The sequence below is a fragment of the Erithacus rubecula genome (assembly GCF_903797595.1).
Source record: "Erithacus rubecula genome assembly, chromosome: 17".
Classification (NCBI taxonomy): Eukaryota; Metazoa; Chordata; class Aves; order Passeriformes; family Muscicapidae; genus Erithacus; species Erithacus rubecula.
This window is the reverse complement of record NC_136669.1, coordinates 5,659,865-5,679,379: the sequence shown is the minus strand read 5'-3', so window position 1 is coordinate 5,679,379 and position 19,515 is coordinate 5,659,865. Positions and strand designations below refer to the sequence as shown.

The 19,515-nt window shown below is 55.0% G+C and overlaps 1 protein-coding gene across 9 annotated transcripts in view; it reads left to right on the top strand.

The window, feature by feature from the left end:
* Nucleotides 1–1,454: 1,454 nt before the first annotated feature.
* TNRC18 (trinucleotide repeat containing 18) overlaps nt 1,455–19,515 on the top strand; it is a 57,334-nt gene continuing 39,273 nt past the window's right edge. For 8 of the 9 annotated variants that reach the window (XM_079320344.1, XM_079320347.1, XM_079320345.1 and 5 more), the window contains exons 1-2: nt 1,456–1,708; nt 3,038–3,436. In XM_079320344.1, the coding sequence (XP_079176470.1) occupies nt 3,235–3,436 (202 nt within the window). In that variant the 5' untranslated portion in view covers nt 1,456–1,708; nt 3,038–3,234. Of the gene's footprint in view, nt 1,709–3,037; nt 3,437–19,515 lie in introns of all 9 variants that reach the window. The other variant, XM_079320348.1, reaches the window with a different exon arrangement.

Here is a 19,515-nt window from a genome sequence, read left to right as displayed (position 1 = left end):
ATAAAAGCGATCAAACCATTAATATTTCCCCCCCCCCCTCACCCCCAATTCCCCCGTTTTTTTGGTTTTTTTTTTAGTTTGCTAAAGGAGACTGGGAAAAGAAGCGCCCTCCCCTTGGAGGCAGCGGGGCTTGAGCCCTCGCCTCTGACGCAGTTTCGCTGTTAAATATAAATAAAAACATAAATATATATTATTATTATTTATTATTATTATTTTCGCGTTAAACCAGGGCCTTGAGCAGCGTGAGAGCTTTTCGACAAAGTCGATTTTGCTTGGAACGTTTAGAAATAAGCAGATTTTTGGGGCTGTTTCTCCTCTTTTCTGGCCGATGTCCCGGTGGGCGCCTCGAAACTCCTGTCCGGGGTGTTGAGGGGGGGACGTTTTATTATTATTATTATTATTATTACTTTTAATTTATGCCGGATTAGATTTTTCCCTCCTCCCCTTTTTCGCTATAAAAGCCGATTTTTGTTTAATTAAGTAAAGAAGCGGGGGGTTCGGGGGGGTTTTGGCAGCGATGGAGTGTCGTCGTCCCCCCCCCCCCCCCCACTTCTCCCTGAGGAGTGCTCTGTGCTGCGCAAAGGGAAAAATGCATTAAAAATACGGGGGGGAAAGAAAAATAAATTAAAAATAGAAAGTAAAAAAAATTGAAAGAAAAGTAAAAGTTGGTGTGGCCGGCGGGCAGTGCTGGGGGGGCCGCCCTCCTCACAAACCTAGAGACGGGGGGCAGTGTGTGCGTGTGTCTCCTCCCCCAGCCTCCTTTTTCACCCTATTTTTGAATTTTTGGGGAGGCGGGGCCCGTAGGGAGGGCAGGGGACCCTCCCCCGCTCCCCCCCGGCCCTGAAAGGCCGCTTTGTCCGCGGCGGGGCCGTGGGAGAGGGCCCGGCGGCACTTCCCCCTCAGCCGTGCCCGGGCGGGATGAAGGCTTTAACCCGCACAGATAATAAAGGGGGTGGCGGGGCGCTCCCCCCTCACGGCCCCGCTCGGAGCGGGGGGACCCGCGGCCGCTCCCCGCCAACCGCCCGCCCGCTCCGGGCGGGAGCGCGGGGGCAGCCTGGAAACAGCAGCGGGAGCGCCGGGGGCGGGGCGAGCGGGGAGCCTGGAAACCGCCGCCTGTTTACCCTCAGCTGAGTGACAGCGCGGCGGGCCAATGAGGAGGCGCGGAGAGGCCGCGGGCCCGCCCCCGCCGCGCCGAGAACAATGCGTGTTTCATAGCCCCGCCGCCGCCGTTTTTCCCTCCCCCATTCCCCCCGTTTTTTTCCCTCCCTCCCTCCCGCCCCGCGCTCGCGCTCCCCCTTTTTTTTTTAATAATTTTTTTTCTCTCTAAATTTTTTTTTTAATTCCTCTCTTCCCCCCCCCCCCTTTTTTTTTTTTCCTTCCCTCCCCTCCTCTTCCCTTAAGCGCCGCCGAGCCGCGCGCGCGGGGCCGGCCCGGGAAAAGAGCGGGGGGGCAGGGGGGGCGGTTTGTGTGTGTGTGTGTGTCTGTGTGTGTGTGTGTGTGTGTGTGTGTGGAGGCGATGCTGCAGCTCGGCGGGGCCCCGCCGCTCCATGGCGCGGCCGCCACCGCGTCGCTCCCGCGCTGCTGCCCCTGAGGAGCGGAGCGGAGCAGCGGAGGAGCCGGGCGGCGGGCAGGGCGGCGAGCCGGCACCCCCCGCCCCAGCCCCGCACCGCCGCCATGCCCCGCGACCAGGCGGCCTGACCGCGCCGAGGTAGGACCCGCACCCGGATCCGCGCCCCGACCCCGGGGCGGCGGTCCCGTATTCCTCCCCCCCACCCCGGACCCCCCTCTTTCACCACATCCCTCACGCTTTTTTTCTTTTTTTTTTGGACACTTTTTAGCCGTTTTCCCCTTTATTGGTTACTTTCCAGCCGGGATCCGGCCGCTCCCGCAGCCTCCGGGGTGAGGCTCGCCCCGAGCAGCCACGCAGGCAGGGTTTGATCAATTTCAAAATCCACCCGAAAATAATTGTTAAAAAGCCCCAACAAAGCAAAGCAGCGAGATTTTTCGGGGCATAATTTTGCATTTCTCCCCTTTTTCTATCTTTTTTTTCTTTGTTTTGTTTTGTTTTTTTAAATCATCCCTCCCCCGCGCTGGAGCGGCCGCCCGGGAGCCGGGACGGGCGGCGGGGCCGGAGCGGCGGCTCCGGTAGCGCTTGGGGAGGGTTTGAGGGGAAAAACCTCCACTTTATCCCCGCACTGTTTATTACTTCTCGCTATCCCGCCGCAAAATAGGGCGGACGAGTGGAGCCTTTCATCAGGCTGCAAGTACAAATATAGATAGTTTTATATATATGGTTGGGTTGTTTTTTTTTTTTTTTAGTTTTTTTTTTCGCTCTGCCGGGAAATGATAATGCGGGTTTTGTTTTCCCGAGTGAAAGCGGCGCTGGGAAAAGGAAAAATAATTTTTAAAAAAGCCCAAACAACAAGAGCAGTCGGTGATTTGGAGCCGTGGGAATGAGCTCCGAAAGAGGCGAGAATCGGGGCTGCGGGAGGGATGCCGCCGCCGGAGCTCGCGGAGCGGGAGAAATAAAAAAAAGGGGGAAAAATAAATAAAAATTAAAGAACTAAAAATAATAATAATAAAAAAAAAAGAAGTAAAGAAAGAAAAAGAATGAACACTTGAGTGGATGAGTTTCTTTTTTTGTGTTTTTGGGATCTGTGCATTTGTTTTCCGGGCGAAGCGCGGTGCCGCGTCCCCGCTGGTCGGTCCTGCCGGAGCCGGGCTGCGGCTGCGGGCGGGCGCTCCCCGGCCCGGCCGGGGCTGCGGCCGGGACAAATGGAACTCTTTCGGGGAAAAAGTTTAAATGCTTAAAATATTATTTTTAAATACTTAGTGATTTTTTTTTTTTTTTTGTCCCTGCCTTTTGCCACAAGTTTTCCTTAGATTTTTTTTTTTTCTCCTCGCTTCTCCCTTCACTACCCTCCACTCCGCGAAGGTGAGGGTGGGTTTTGGGGGGTATTTTTGGGGGTGGCTGTGAGCAGGGGGGTGTCGGGGCATGTCGGCTCACCGCACCTCCCCCTTCTTTTCTCCTTTGCAGGCAGTGCCGAGACCGCCGCGCCGGGGCTGGCTCCCTGCACCGCGCCATGGGACGCTTGGACGCCTTATTTTTGAAAACCATCTGATTTTTTGGGGGAGGAGGAGGAGGAGGGGGGTGGGGGGCGGGGGGTGGGGGGGCTGGAAGGCGGTGGCGGGCATCGACAGCGATCCGGGAGACTCCGTGAAGCCGGCGAGTGGATGATGGATGGCCGAGATTTTGGGCCCCCCCGCTCGGTGCACGGCCCCCCTCCGCTGCTCTCCGGGCTGGCCATGGAGAGCCACCGCCTGGGAGCCACCGGCCGCCTGGCCCCCGCCGCCGGGCCCATGGCTGCGGGGCTCCCCGCCGCCCTCCAGCCCGGAAAATTCCTCGCATCGGGCATCAGCCTCCACTCCCACCCGGGTAAGGCTCCGCGGATCCCCCGCGCCTTCCCTTCCCTTTCCTTCCCTCCGCGGCGAACCCGGGATCCGGCTTTAACACCCCCCCTCCCCCCTAAAAAAAATATAAATAGCGTCATGATAATTATATATTTGTGCGCTCTCAGCTTTTTCGCGTGTTTTCCCCAAGTGTTTTCTCCTTCGCGTGGTTTTTGATTTGACGAAAAAAAAATAGGGGAATGGAGAAGAAGTACGAAGAAAAATTAGGGTGATGGTGAAAAAATAGGGGAATAGGGGAGAAAAACTGTGCCTAACGTATAGAAGTCTCCCCGTTCCAGCGTACGGTTTTGTTGGCACTGAGAAAAATCCCCGTCGCGGCGGCTGCGGAATAAATCCGGGGAATAAATCCGATTTTGGGAAAGCTGGGGAGAGGCGGAGGGACGGGTCTGCGCTGCCCGGCGCTGCGCTTCCCGGACAGCCAAAAAAAAACATCCCTGGGCTTGGAAAAAGGGGTAAAATGGGGATTTTTTTGGTGACTTCTTGCCCGGTGCAGCCCGAGCCCCGCTGAGATCCTGCTGCCCCCGGGCAGCGCTGCCGGCACCGCTGGTTTTGATTTTTTTTTCTTTTTTTCCCCCTTTTTTTTTCCTCCGCAATTCTTGTTTTTCAAACCCGCAACCAAAACTCCCATGCAGTGTGAATGACTGCTCCCTCCTTACATTTTTCCCTCTTCTCGGTGCGCTTCGTTCTCGGGCAGTACAACGGCTGCATCGCCATTGGGAAAAAAAAAAAAAAAAAGAGAGAGACACTGATCATACCTAGTTTATTTTTTCCCCCACGGTCAGGTTTTTATTTATTTCTTTAAATTACTTTTGTTTTTTGGAGGCTTTTCATTTTTTTCCCCTTTTCCGAGCTCCCTTTCCCAGCGGCTCGCTGAGTCCGGCGCTGCTGGGAGGACGCTGCCGCACTCTCCTGCCCACGCTCCTGCTCTCTGCTTTCCCTGGGAGGACACAAGGGATTTCTGACCGTTTGATTTCCCTCTCTGGCTTTATTTTCAATTTTTTTTTTTTTTTTTCCGCTTTCTTTCCCCTGGGCGTGGAGAGGTGACTCGGAGTTTACTTTAGGCGTTGGGAGGGTGACAGGTTTTGCAATAATAAACCTGCTTTTCTCCCAGCCGCCCGGGATGAATGACTTTGAAATTTGCAAACCTGATTGCCAACATCTGCAGAGAAGGAAGCAGCCTGAATCGAGGGAAAAAGATTTATTAGTTTTAGACTAGGTGGCAGTGCCAATTTCCCAGGTGCTAAGAGGAGAGGTGTAAAGCGAACGGGGCTATGAAGCCAAGCACATGGGCAAACACCTTCTTTTTTCCTTCCCTTTTGTCTTTTTTTTTTTTTTTTTTCCTCTCCCTTTTTTTCACCCTCTCCTTCACCTCCTACTGCAGCAGAATATTATGTTTGCAAAAATTCATCTGGACAATCTCAAGCCAGACCGAGTGTGGGTTCTTGGTATTTTTAAAATTATTCTTATTTATTATTTAGTAATTTTATTTTTTTCCTTTCTTTCTTTCTTTTTATTTTTTTTTTTCAAGTTTTATTTCTCTTTCCAAAGTTTCCTTTTCTGAAATCAAGGCAGGTCAGGAGGGAGGCTCAGAGCTCTGGGCTCTCCAGGCTGACCAAGCTCCGTGATGCGGTCTGGGAGCTTTCCTACCACACTGGGAGAAAGCCTCAGATTTGGGTCCCCTCACAGAGGGACTGGGGTGTGCGATAACACCAATTCTTTTTTATTGTGTTCTTGTTTTATTTTTAAAATTATTTTTATTTTTTCTGGGAGTTGTTTGAAATTCCCTGCACTCAAGTGGTGCCCGGTCTCCCCATCCACTCCCCGGCACAATCCTCACCAAGCTCGGCTTTGTCACGGCAATTCCCAGTCAGGCTAAACTCCATTAAAAAGATCTGTACAATTAACAGCCGCAACTCCCATTAAACCACAGCAGCGGGAATGGCAGGGATTTTTTTTTTTCTGTTGTTTTTTTTACGGCTTTAACAATATCGCCTGAAATGATGATTGCTTCCTGCTACTGAGGGGCCCTTTGTAGGTTTGCGTTCGCAGTGCTGTTGGTGTGTGGTTTTGCTGCTTTTTTTGTTGTTGTTGTGTTTTTTCGGGGGTTTGTTTTGTTTTTAGGAGGGGTGGAACGCAAAGGCTTGTGCAAGGGGTTAAGAAAAGTGGGCAGGAGGCGAAGCCTTTAAATAGAGCCAGTTCAAACCGATCCTTAAATACCGCCGGGCTGAAGAAAGAGACTCTTGAATCTGTCCCAGCGTCCTCCGAAAATAAATACGCCCCTGTAAAAATAGCATGATTGGCCATATTTGAGAATCCAGTTATGGCCGGCAGCGACTCCTTGTTTTTCCCGTACCTTCTGCTCGTTCCGGCAGCCGGGCTCTGCCCAGCGCCAAAGTACGGGCGCCTGGGCTGTGTCCAGTGACCCCTGGACCCTCGGCTCCTCTCTGGGGGATTTCTGCTCCATGGCAGCGTTTTGGCCGCTGCCGTGCTGGCCGGGGGGACAGGGACAGAAGCCCCTTTGTTGGAAGCGCACGGAGGGAGGAGTGAGCTGGAGGCTGAGGCGGGAGCTGAGATGCGGGGATGCCATTCCCTGTCCCCCCTGTACTCTTGGGCATCGCCATCTCCCCATCCCTGCGGAGTGCAGGGGGGTGCTCCCCCAGTGGGCCTTATAGAGGGATTGTGTGCAATGGAATTTCAAGATGTTGTTTAAAAAAAGGCTGCAATCGATGGAACGAGGCAGCTGAGTCCATTAAGGCAAGGGCTCGCTCTGCTTTACAGCAGCCCAAAATACGGTGGTTTATCGTTTTGCTCCTTCCCTATGCCACTATCTTTGGGTCCTGGTCTCGGCTCCATCTCAGAGGAGCGTGTTGTTCTTGGCAGGCTCTGTGTTTTGGAGGAGTTGGAAAAGGCTCCCTCAGACGCGATTGCGAAGGGCTGCTCTGGGACCGTGTCCTTGCCAGGCAGCAGCGGGGCTGTGTGTGAGCAAGGATCACCCATATCCAAATAAAAGACTCACCGAGTGTAAAATAATATTACTGGTAATTAATAAAAATGTGCTTTTTGCTGTGTGCTGAGGTATCCTTTCTTGGGCAAAGGGCTGTAGGAATGGATTTGTGTTTGTGTAGAAGGCTGCACACCCTCTTCCATTAAAATATGCTTCAGAAACGCTTTCCAGTGCTTGGGAAAAGGGACACACCACCCTGAGCAGGGCTGACTGTTAAATCCAGCTCCAGAGCAGTGGCTGGAAGGAAAGCGGGCAGAGGGGAGAGATTTTGGTTTCCCTGCTTTTCTACTTCACATTAGCATGTGCATTCAAATGCACGGATTTAAGGCAGATTGGAGACTGTCCTTGCTTCCAGGCTTGCTGTGCCCGGGGAGAAGTTTTCTAGACAGCTGGGCCAGGTAGGAGCATAGGAAAAGAAATAAAAATACCCTTCCATCCCCCAGGACAGCGCTGCTGTGCCAGCAAAATCCCTCTGTAGCCATCCTTATAATGGCAAAATGGTGCTTGTGCTGAGCCCGCAGATTTTGCAGGGGGCCTTGCCGTCGGCAGTGCCAGTGGAAGCACAATTCGCTCATGGAGCTGCATCCATGCTAAGCTCGCTTTGCCGGCAGAGAGGCCGGGATGGCGTGGGTCGGGCACCGCAGAGCTCCGTGCCCCGCGTTCTTCGGGCGCCCGGACCAGCGGCAGATTCTGCCCGCGGTTCGGCGCGGCTCTTTTTGGTTTTGGTGCTGCAAGGAAAATACCATCGGTGCTTAATGGCCCTTGAAACCGTGGTTCCCCCTCCCTGCCTGCCCAGGGGGTGGGTGCGAGGGGCAGAGCTCGAGGGGCTCCTTGGGGCAGGGGCTTGGTGTAACACCGGGAGGAATGTGGACGGGCCGGGAGGATGCTTCCCCTCCCTTGGGGCCCTGCTGAAACGAGATGGTTTTTAAGACGTGTTTTCAGGCAGAGCAGGGAGTGTGCCTGTCCCAGTGGGGCTCGGGGAGGCGGCGCTGGGCAGCGATGTTGTGCTCGGTCCCGTCACACTCCGCTCTTCACACCCGGCATCCCCGGGGGTGGAGGAAGTGCTCGGCCATGGAGTGATGTCCCTGCAGCTCCCTCGGGCTGCTGGCCAACTCGTAGGCTGTGAGGAAGGCAGGAGCAGTGTTTGGGCTGAAATGGTGGCGGAAAAAGGACTTGTGCATTTTTGGGAGTATCCCAAAAAATTTTTCCTGATGGGCTGTGTGGTGGCATCTCCATCCTTCAGGAGCAGCGGGAAGGACTGTGCAGCCTGTGCTGCATTACTCCGTTGAAGTGCCCATCCCAAGCAGTGGTAGCTGGTAGGGATTTTGGAACATGGACAAGAGCCCAAGGGCCAATGTGGTGACGTAAACTTGCTCGGAGCAAGGTCCTGTGGGATCCTCTGCCGTGTGAGGGTTTCCAACACCTTCCCAGGTGAACGGGCAGGAGTCTGTCCCTGCCTCTGGTAACACAAGGCTAGTGAAGGTGTCATTTATTTGTGTGGTTTCTAGAAGCCTTTCTCCCACTTGGAGTGAGCCTTGCCTCCTAGCCAGTACAGAGTCTCCTTGGTAGGGTTGGAAAACCACGGGTCCCATCCCTGACTGATGCTGTGCCAGAGAAAATCTGATCTGGAGGATGAGCCGACACTAGAAATCCTAGCTGGGGGTGGCATGGGCCACTGGGCAGGTCCCTGGTGCTGGGGACAAGCTCCTGTTCTTTCCCAGCAGAGCAGCTGTTGGAGAAATGGAAATCTGGGAATTAATCTCACTGCAGACATGGTTAGCCAGAGCAGGGCTTTCGTAAGAGAAATTTTAGATCTCCTTCCTAGGATAACCCAGGGTAAGCTGAAATTAATTTATAATTATATAGTAAATAACCCCCCATCTTGTCATTTCACCATCTTCTGGCGAATATGGAAATGAACATTGTTAAGGGGAATTAACGTCCTTATGGCAGCCGTCCAGGTGAGCGCCTTGCGGTTCGGCCGCGGTGCGAGCGGCGCGAGGGTGTCGGATCACCTCCCCGAGCTGGGGTTAGCGCCCGGCGAGTCCAAACAAGGCCCCGTGTGTTTGCACCGTGTACTAAACTGGTCCAGTTAAAGCTCCGGGCGGGAGGTGGTGCAGGGAATCGGGGCCAGCCTGGCATGTGCTGACACGAAAGCTGCCGTGCTGGGACGAGGAGATGTTGGTCTGGGTTAGGTAACGCGATCCAGCATCGCCTGCTCGAGGTGCGGAGGACAAGGGAGTGCTTTGTTCAGCCTCGCTGCTGAAATGGAGAGCACGGTGTGCCCTGAACAACCTGGGCGGGGTGCAGGAGCCGAGGGCAGCCCCAAATTCCCTGCCTGTTGGAGCCAAGTGAGGGAGCAGTGCTGTGTCCAGCTGCACAGCCTCTCGCTGGCTTTTCCAGCTGGGGATGCTCTTTAAGAAGCAAACTTTGGGAGGGGACCGCTCCGGTGTGGCTGCCTCACCCTCGCCACGAGGATTTGGCGGTTTCCTTCTCCCCGTGTTTCCTCCCATCCCTGCGTTTCTGGCTGGCTTCGCTCCGGGATGGCACAGCTGGATGTCTGCAGGCATCGCGACGCACCCACCGACGCCGTCCCTCTATGCTGTTTATTTGCTTTGCTCATTGTTTGCTTCTCCCCAGCTCTTAAACACCAGCGGGACGGCCACCACACAGCCCCTTTAGCTCCATCCCCGTGGGTGCTGGCTGGGGGATGCGTGGCAGGAGCCCCCGATCCGGCAGTGACAGTTGGGCTGGCTCCTCACGCCGCCAGGATCAGCTGTTGGGTGCACAATATGCTCCCGTTTTCCTCTCCAGCTGTTGCTGCTGACGGTTATGGGAAGCGAAAGGTAGTTGAGAGTTTGGCATTGCTAAATCAGGGAAGTGATGGGCAGGAAGGAGGGGCTGAGTGGGGGATCAGTGTGTCTGAGGCTGGGTTTTGTTTAAATCCAGCCAGATTGAAAGAGTGGCAAAAGGATTGAAGTGACCTTGGGAATAAATTTTATTGCCAGCGTAGCAGTGGCCAAAGAGCCATTTTGAGGGAGCTGGATGCAGGCAGGCAAGCCAAACATGGTGGGCTCAGAGCAAGGGAAGGAGCAATATTCAGGAGGGAATATGTCTTTTTAGAGGAATAACAGAAATTTTAAGGTACTCAGCCCTGCCTCTCTGGAGCTGTATCTCCGGCAACTTCTGCAAAGGTTGCTCCTGCTTCTGCCTCCATCCATCTTATCCTGATGCATCCCTGCCAGCAAGGAGCCTTTTTTACCTTCGATAGTTGGATGTATTGCCCCTAATTCCCTTCATGTCCCCATCCCTTCTCAGCAGAATTCCATGTGACTTGAATATGCTTTTAACACATTTTGTTTAATTGCTTGTAATTAACAAAAAAAAAAAAAAATAATAACAGCAGTGGCCATTATGCTGGGAAGGAAGGGTTTTGGAGGGATTGGGCTGTGTGCTGCTGGCAGGCAGTGCCGATTGCCGTGTGTGGATGAAGCAGCTCCCGTGTTATCACCACTCAGTGTGTGTCATCCTGGTGTTTGTGTCCTGCTCTGCTGGGCGTGGGGACATCCCACATGCCGTGTCACACACAAGGCAAGCGGGTAATGCTCCAGCGAGCAGCGATCCGGGCGGGTGAGTAAAGAAGGGTGGTGAGTAAAGAAGGATGCAGGCACCTTCCTTGGCACTGGGTGCTGTGGAAGCCTGGCTCTGCTGGCATGGGCAGGGCACACTGTGCCGGGCTCCTGGGGCGTGCAGCGTGCCGGGGTTTCCCTTTGCAATCCCGGCGCTGCAGCGGGGCTTTCTCCCTAATGAGATTAGTGACACAAAGCAGCAATTCTTCTGCTACTTTTAATGGATGTTCAGGGTTTGTGTGGGATCGGAAATTCCTACTTTCATCAGATGAGCCTCTCTGTGACTATTTTGTGGACAGATCTTCCTTTCCTCGGCTTCAGAGCTGACAGTCATATTGGCACAAGCGTTTCAGGCTTTCCCCTCCTGCCCCTTCTGCTGAGTTTGTTCTCCTGAGCCCCAGACATGGTGGATTTTATTTCTGTCCTGCTTTGAATCTCGCCATCACCCCAAGCTGCTTCCATCTGGAGGACACGAAAGCTTGGTGGCCTTCCTTAGGCACACTAAACACAGCTGGGAGGAGGGAGAAATGCAAAAGTCGTTCTTGAACCATTCTTGCAGGTACTTCTTGGTGTCCCTACTTGAGATGTGCAAGCACATACGTGTGTGGATGTTCGTATATAGGGCACCCATGTAGTGCCTCACCTGATGGAGGGCTGGCCGTCCCTGTGTGGTGTCATCGGGGCCAGCTTGGCAATTTGTCAAGAGCCCAAGGGCTGTGCTTCAATTTGAATACGGATTTGCATAATTCATCAGGAATTAAACTGCACTGCCATAATATTTGCCCGTGCGTTTTTCTCCCATTATCAGTAGTGGGGAGGTGTGGGGTCCTGGGTGTTTGCTGGCCACAGAGACACCTGTGCTTCACGGTTCAGTGCTTTTTTGGTGCAGAAGAGGTGGCGTGGGCTGATGTTCAGGAGGGTGTGGGAAGGGCAGGAGCCTCTGTAAGGAAAAAAGGCTGAGTGTGGGGTCAAGAGGAGAGGCTTGGCAAAGGCTGAGCTTTTGAGCCTGGTTTCCTAAGGAAAAGAGTCTTAGGAGATTGTGATCTGTGTGTGGATCCCTTTCTTTCACCCCCAAATGCTTTCAGCCCGTTGCTGAATTTTTCCCAGGGTGGTTTAGGTCCCTCCTGATGCTGTTTCAGTCAATGCTGGGCTTTGGGAGAGGGATGCACAGAGCAGCACATGCAGGAACATCCAGCTTCACCTTGCACTTACCGTGTCCTGGCTGTGCTGTATCCAAGGGGAATCATGAAGCCGGAGCTGCTGAATTCATTTGGATCATTGGCAATGTCCTCACTGCAGCCCTGGGGTGTTTCTTGGTGCTGATCCCCTCTTGCTGCTGGCCCCCTGTGCTGAGCTCAGTGACTGCTGAGCACGCAGGCAGCAGTGATGTGGTGCCCAGGTCTGATCGTGGGGCTGTACCTCAGTTTCACCTTGCAGTGCCACCCCCTTTGCAAAGCCCCCCGAGAGGTGCTGAGCCACAGCAGCCGCTCTGCAGACAAGAGGGTTTAAAATAAGCAGCGACGGAGGCTGCGTCTCCCAGGCTTTGAGTCATCCCAGCTCGTGCTGACTGCGCCTGGCAGGAGCCTGGGAGGCAAAACAAACCCACATCCAGCTGCCACCGACCCGCCAGATGTTAGTGGTGGGGTGGCTGTTTGGGTTTCAGTGGTGGACCCACCAGCGGAGCAGATGGAGCTGCTGTGGGGAGGTGCCACCTCTCTGGTGGCTGTGGTGAAACCCTGGTGGAACTGGTGGCTCGGGGCAGTCCCCAGCTTGGTGAGGCCATTGGGAGGAAGGGGTGAGATGAGCAGCCTGGGTCTGGCACTGTGCAGGCCTGGGTTTGCAGGATGGGGGTGTTGAGGCTGCTCCCAACACTCCTGGCCTTGGGCATGGTGGGACCATTCTGGCTGTGAGCTGTCACTGTCCTGGACAGGAGGACAGGCAGGGAGGGACCATGGGGTGATCCTGCAGTGAACCCCCTCTCACCACCCCACACAGAGGTGAGGCAGGCAGAGCAGTGGGTGTCCATGGCTGGTGATGGGAAGCAGAGGACAGGAGCAGGCAGGTGGCATTTACCTTTCCGTGGGCACTGGTGTGTGTCCAGGGCTGGTGCTGCCCATCACACAGCGGTGTTTAATTTCTCAATGGGAGGCCAGAGAGATGATGCTGCACAGTCCCATTTAACCTGCTGGTGACCTGATCTTAAGTCATTGTGGCTGAAAATAGACCGTGTTCCCTCCAGGGCACGGCTAATGGTGCTGGGAAAGCTGGGATCTCTCTTTGAAGGCTGATTTAATTGCTGCTGGCAGGCACTCTGTGCAGGTGATGTGGGGACCAGCACTGGTGCCATCCCACAATAACCTCCCCCACTGAGCTCCTGTGGCTCTCCCGGCTCTGGCAGTGAAGGGTAACGAGCTCTTTTCTAATGAAGGCACGGGACTCTGTGTGGGTGGTGCTGCCTTAAATATGTGGGCAGAGCACAGGGAAGGGGGGCTCAGTTTTTTGTATAATTTTCTGCACTAAGTTTGGTTGATTTAAAAAAAACAATAAAATTTTAAAAAATGGGGTGGCTTAAATTTCTGTGCTTAGGAAGGATGGGGGACACCTATACTGAAAGTGTGCATCCAGTGCCAGGAGCAGAGTCAGCCCTAGGACCCCTGTGCTGGCTACCAGTGGCTAAAGAATCAACATGATGAAGATGAGCCAGAGCAATGGCATTTTCATGCTGTCCTAGAAAATCAGGAGAGGAAGGCGAGACTGCAATCTAGCAGCCAGGTTCTGCATTTCTGGGGATTCTGCTAATCAGTTGGAGAGTTTGAATTATGATTTTTTCAATTTCCATACAGCATTTTAATAAATGTGCAACCAAAGATTCCTCTGTGTCACTTCTGGCTGTTTAAGGAGAGCTGTGTGGTTGTGTAGTGAGAGCCTGGATGTTTCAGCAGCCCCTGTTGGGGTGTCAGGTTTAATTGTGCCAGCGGAAAAGGAGAGGCATCCAACGTGGTGGGGGATTTCAGGCTGGGGGCATGAGGGAGAAGCTTCTGCTGTAGCAGCTGGCAGTGACCCAGGAGCATTGACATTGGTTTGAGTGTCAGGATTAGCCTAGGACCAGACCAGTGCTTTGCAGACCCCGTGTTTTGGGCTGAGTGGACTGGCTGCACGTCATGTCAAGAATGCCACTGGGATGGTTTCCACCTCGGCCCCTCCAGTGTGTGGAAAAGCCACCTTCACTTTGCCAAAGTGATTTGTGTCCCCACATGGGTGGCTTCTTGCTGTTCCCATGGAGATGCTGTTAATGGGGAGATGGTGAGTGAGCTTTTGGGGAATCTTCAGAGTGTCCTGTTGCTGTCTTTTTCCTGAGGCATTAGTATACCTTGAATTGCCTTATTTTTTGTTACCTGGTGGAAACTAAGTCTCCAGGACATTGGGGCACAACCAGTTGTGAATGAACACCAGCCCCTTGAGCCCTTCTATTTTGAGTCCCTTGAGCCATTTCCCATTTTCTCCTCTTCTGCCATCTCCAGGCTGTTGGGGCTGCTCCAGCTCCTGGGTCAGGAGGTGAGCAGCAGGGCTTGGCCTGATGATATTTATTTCCAGGGAAGCAGGGAACCCATCCATGCCCTGTGCTCACATCCTGCCCTTCAGTGTCCTGTGGCTGTGGGGGCCTGGTGATTGACCATGAGGGTGACATGTCAGGAAAATCATGGCATGACATGGGGGGAATAGCTGTGGTTGGAAACCTGGCAAGAGCGCTCAGTATTCCTGTGCTGACGCAGCTGTGAGTGATAGTAAATATTGAGCAAGAGCCACTTAAAAATAAAGCAGCCTGGACATGGATTCCCACGTGGAATAAAATAAAATTAAAAGAAACAATAGAGAGCTGTGCTGAGCTGGAGGGAGAATTCGCCTTGGCTTTTAAGGTAGTGATTTTTGCAGCTGAAGGAAAGCAGCACGGCGCTGTTCAAGCCAGCAAAGTCTGGGAGTGTGGACCCCCCGCCGGAGGATGCTGTCTCTGAGCTCACCAGGGCCCTTAGAAGATTAAATGGGGAGTTAAATTGCCCTGGCTATTCTGGATCCTGGGGATGGGATCGAAGGCTTTCAGGGGATGCAGAGAATTGAGGCTGTAAATTAGGGCTTTGAAGCTACTGCCAGTCCCGTGGCATGGGGTGTAAATATGGCTTTTGGGGCGGTTTTTGGCGTGGAGAGCGGTGGGTTGTGACAGCAGCTTGGGGCTGCTGGGGACAGGGATAGGGACCAGCCCCTGCTGTAGTCCAGGCACATCTGATCCGGGGGCTTTGGTTTCAGCCTGGCATGTTCAGGGGCTCGTATCGCTGGTGTCTCGTGCGTGGCACGGAGTCAAAGCGGCTCCGGTGCCTCGGGTGTCACCGGAGCTGCCCCGGCAGGCAGGGGAGGAGGTGGCAAAGATTTACACTGTCAGCACTCGGGCTCGCAGCTGTTTGCAGCCATAAATGTGTGCATGAGGAATAGCTGCGGCTGTGCCTCGCTGAGCTGCATGGGGCAGAGATGGGAGGTGTGTGCTGGATGGAGGGGGAGCCCTGGAAGTCTTCCCTGGGAATCTGCTGCTTCTGCAGGGAGAGGGTAAGGGATGCACCGCTGGTGGTAAGCACAGGCAGCTGGTGTGGTGTTCATCCTGCTGGTGGTGGGAAGGTACTCACTGTGCTTGGACCTTCCCTGCTTTCCTCCCCTCCCTCCCTGCCGGGGAGGATGTAAGCGTTTATCCAGCTGTTTGTGGCGTGGACTGTTGTCCCAGTTGGCTGCTGTGAGGCACTGCGAGCCGGGCTGGGGAAGAGGTGATTGTGCTCCCGGCCAAGGGCGGCTGCAGCTCCTGCTCTGTGCTGTGCCCAGCAGCCAGCTCAGAACTGGCTGCAGCCGGGCTGCCAATCTCCCTTGAGTGCCCAGAGTTCAGAACGTCCCATGGGAATAAACCCCAATTCTCACCGCTGTGGTTCCCAGCCCTGCTGGGCTCATACTGGGGGGTCCACGGGGGTCAAGCTTTATAGCTCAGGCTCTTCTGTGGCCACAGCCTCTGGCAGAGCAGTGTGTGGTGCCAGCCTCAGTCCTGGCAATGTGTCTGTCCATCATGGCCCAGGGAGGATGGGTGAGATGCTGGCGGTTGGAAATATTTCATAAGTGGCAGAAGCCTGTAACGGGCAGATGGGGCTGATGGGGGACACTTACTTCACTTCTCCCGGGGTGCTGGAGGCCACTGGTCTTCCGGTGCCAGGGCTGTGGCTTCTCAGACAAGGGTGGCTCGTGCCCAGGGCTCAGTTTCAGGGTGTCCTTTGCAATCAGCAGTGCACGTGGCCACCTATTACCCCACAACCAGCCACCACGGCTGTGCTTGATTAAAAGTCTTTTCCAGTTGGAAAGCTGTCCCAAGACCAAAGGCTTTGTGGATGCTGCTTCTCTCTGGTGTGCTGGTGCTCTTGCTTAGGTTGGAATCATGGAATCCAGCTGGGAGAGTGAATTCCCTATTGAGTGGTGTCTCTGTGTTGCTGCCACTTGCTGCCTATGACCCTTCATGGGTGTCCAAGTGAGCTGTCCCCTCTGTAGCATGTTGGCAGAAAGTCTGGAGGGCAGCGTGGGGGTGCTGAAGGTTCCAGCTGATCACCTACAGCTGAGGAGGGGTGGAGCAGCTTTCCCAGTGCTGGCACACACCCATATCAGCTCAGGTGTGTGCCCTGGCTCATTGGCCAGCGCTGTGTCCATGGGGAGATATGGTTAGTTCCAGCATGTTGCCTTCAGCATGCCCTCCTCCTGTCTGGCTCTTCCACAACCCAGACTTTTCTGACTTGTCCAGCTGGGACTTAATTTTAAGCTTGAGGTGTGAGGGGCCAAGTTGGAGAAACCTCACGTTTAAAACTCTGGGTGACCAGTGGCAGCCCACCCTCTTCTTTCCCCAGCTCAGCCTGGCAGCGCTTTCTGTCAGCTCCCTCCTCACTGGGACCTTTGGCAACCCCAAGCGGGCTGAGCACGTGGGGTCTGTTTCCCTCCCACTTCCCCCAGCGTGACCTCCGGCCTCCAGACGTTTGGTGTGTGGTTTGTGGTCGCTGGTATCTCATCTCCTCATCGGTCACATCCCCTCTTGGTGGTGAGTCACCCCAGGCCATACCTCTTCCCCCGAACCCGTGCCGTTTTGGAGAGCTGAGCAAAGATGAAGAAGATGTTTTCAAGTGGGCTGACACATCTGCACCCGCCAAGTTCCTCTAATAACAGCCCTTAGTGATTTATGTCTCAATTGTGCAAAACAGATATGTTTTATAATCTTGGAGCTGGGAAGGAAGAGGACAGGTATGTTCATTCATTGCAGCAACTGGAGCATCACAGGGGTTGCATTTTGGCTGCTGGCTGTTGGGGTGAGATGGTTTGAGGGACGATCTCTATGCCCTGAACCCTTTTACCCTCAGAGCTGGGCTGCTTTGGATCATGTGTGTCCTTGTTGGCATGAGAGGAGTGTTGGTGGTGCCTTTCCCAGGCAGTCAGAGGCCAAGATAATGGGCACACGCATGTGTTTGGCGTGGTGTAACTTGGCAGGGAAGGGGGGGCACAGCCAGTCTGGGCTTGGCAGTGTTTCCAACTTGCACCTCCCTGCCTGTGCTGTGGTGCCAAACCGCCTCTGGGCAAGCAATCGGGCTGGAGGAGCGTGGCTCAGCCTGCCGAGACCTGTCGGCGTGTCCCTGGGCAAAGCGGATCTTGTGCTGGTTCAGCAAACACTCTGGCCCCAGGCAGATGGAGATGGTTGTGGTTTCCCCTTTTCCCCTCCCTTTCTCCTGGCAGAAGCCCATGGTTGGGGTGAGCTGTGCGTTGCTCACTGCGGTAGAATTTCTCCCCTTGGCATCTTTTCCTGGCACGGAGATCCAAGGAGGCAGCGGCTCACCCGCGGCCGCCTCCTGCCAGTGCAGCTCCTCAGCACATGGAGGAGCAGCAGCTTCACCTCCAGGTCCTGCCCAGGGCACTGGGGCAGCAGGTTTTGGGCTATGTGCATCAGCGTGGCTGCTGGAGGAAGGGGTGTTCTGGCAGTAGCTCGGATTTGCATTGGGTTCATCCCCAGGAAAGCTGTGGCTCGGATTCCTCATCCCTACTCCAGCTCTGGTTCTCAGCAGGGAACAAGCCAGGTAAATACAACCAGGTAAATGCAACTTCTTCAGGCACTTTGCAGAGGAAAACACTGTTGCTGATAGACTGCAGGCTAGAGTTGAAGTGGTTCTCTGGTTTTGCTGCTGGTCAGCTGCGTGATGCACCAAGCCATTGCACCCGCCCATGCCTCAGTTTGTCCACCTGCAGAGCTTTGGAGTGTGCTTTGAGCTCCTGTGCTGGGCTTTTGCCTCTCCAAGGAGCAGTGCTGCTGTTGTGGGCTTCTGGAAGTTACTGGGAAGTGCTGCCTCTTGTAAGGAGGCTTTGGGGGTTGGCTGGTGACATCAGCTCAGTTCTGTTGCTGTTTCCCAGATGGCATGGTGACACTGCCCTGCAAGGTTCCCAACCTGTCTGTCTGAACCTATCCCCAGCTTGGACACTTTGCATTCCTCCTCCTGCTCCTGCAGCCCCGAGCTGAGGCTGGGTGACTGTAGCAGGATGTGATGATGCTGACTGGTGTGGAAGCCCCTGAACATTTAGGGCTGGGACTGAACCTGTGTTATCCCTGGGCAGGATATGATGCCAAAAGCAGGAAGATCCCCTCTTAGGACCAGGGATGTAACTGGTACCAAAATGCCTCTTTGGGTATCAGTAACTGAAGTTGTGTGCAGGTGTCCCTGTGCCTGGTGGCAGTGCTGGAATTTGTCCCTTCCCTAGAGCCCTGCAGGTGGCTTCATGTCCTTGCACCATGTGCAGGTGGGGACATGCCATGTGCACAGTGGTGTCTGCAGGATGGGATGTGTCTCGCCGTGCTCCTCGTGCTGGTGTTTCTGCCTGCTGGAGCAGCTGGGATTGATGTCTGCCTGGAGAAGGGGCTCACGTGGGGACGTCTGTGGTCAGAGCCTCTGGGCTGGTGTGGCATGGGGTGCTCCAGGGGCTTTGCCATGCTGCAGCATGTGCTCTGCCAGATGGGACTCACGTTCCCTTGGAAATGTGTCACTTCTGCTCCAGATGCTGGCTCATTGCCAACCCGGTAGTGCCGGAGCAGAGCGGTGACAGTGACACGGCCGAGGCATATATGGCATGGAGTGGAGCTGCTCACAGCTAAGCTGAGCTGGGTTATACCCAGCTCTGGAGTAAGACAAGGTGTTTGGAAATGCTTCAGCGTGGAGGTTTTGGGGTTACAAAGGAGAGGTGTGACTGTGAGTGCACGCTTGGTGTCTTTGCAACACTGTGCTCAGGGTTAAACAGCAGGTTTTACCTGCTGGGAACGGGCTCTGCATTGGAGTGCAGGGGCACAGCAGCTCCCCTCTTCCCAGGTACAGCAACTCCCCTGGTCCTGGGGTCAGCATCGCCCTGGTCCTGGGCACAGCAACTCCCCTGGTCCTGACCACAGCAGCTCCCCTGGTCCTGGGCACAGCATCGCCCTGGTCCTGGGCACAGCAGCTCCTGGGCACACAAGCTCCCTGGTCCCGGGCACAGCAGCTCCTGGGCTCAGCAGCTCCCTGGTCCTGGGTACAGCAGCTCCTGGGCACAGCAGCTCCCTGCTCTTGGGCTCAGCATCTCCCTGCTCCTGGGCTCAGCAGCTCCCTGGTCCCAGGCACAGCAGCTCCTGGGCTCAGCAGCTCCCTGCTCCTGGGCTCAGCATCTCCCTGGTCCTGAGTACAGCAGCTCCTGGGCACAGCAGCTCCCTGCTCCTGGGCTCAGCATCTCCCTGCTCCTGGGCTCAGCATCTCCCTGGTCCTGGGCACAGCAGCTCCTGGGCTCAGCAGCTCCCTGGTCCTGGGCTCAGCAGCTCCCTGGTCCTGAGTACAGCAGCTCCTGGGCACAGCAGCTCCCTGCTCCTGGGCTCAGCATCTCCCTGGTCCCAGACACAGCAGCTCCTGGGCACAGCAGCTCCCTGGTCCCAGGCTCAGCATCTCCCTGGTCCTGGGCACAGCAGCTCCTGGGCTCAGCAGCTCCCTGGTCCCGGGCTCAGCAGCTCCCTGGTCCCAGGCACAGCAGCTCCTGGGCTCAGCAGCTCCCTGGTCCCGGGCACAGCAGCTCCTGGGCTCAGCAGCTCCCTGGTCCCGCTGCTGGAGGGCTGGCGTGTGCGGGTGGTGCCGCCGGGATCTGTCGGGCGATGGATGCGGGCCAGGAGCTGTGCGGAGCACCGCGTCGGTGAGGCACATATGCCGGGATGCAAACATGTACGCCAAAGAGATCCTGGCTGTCTAAATAATGTGAAATATTGACTAGCTCTCGCAGATGGTGCTCCACGTGCGGCTTCGGGGACTGAACTTCTCTGTCTCCCCTTGGGTTTTGGTGTGATGCTGTTTT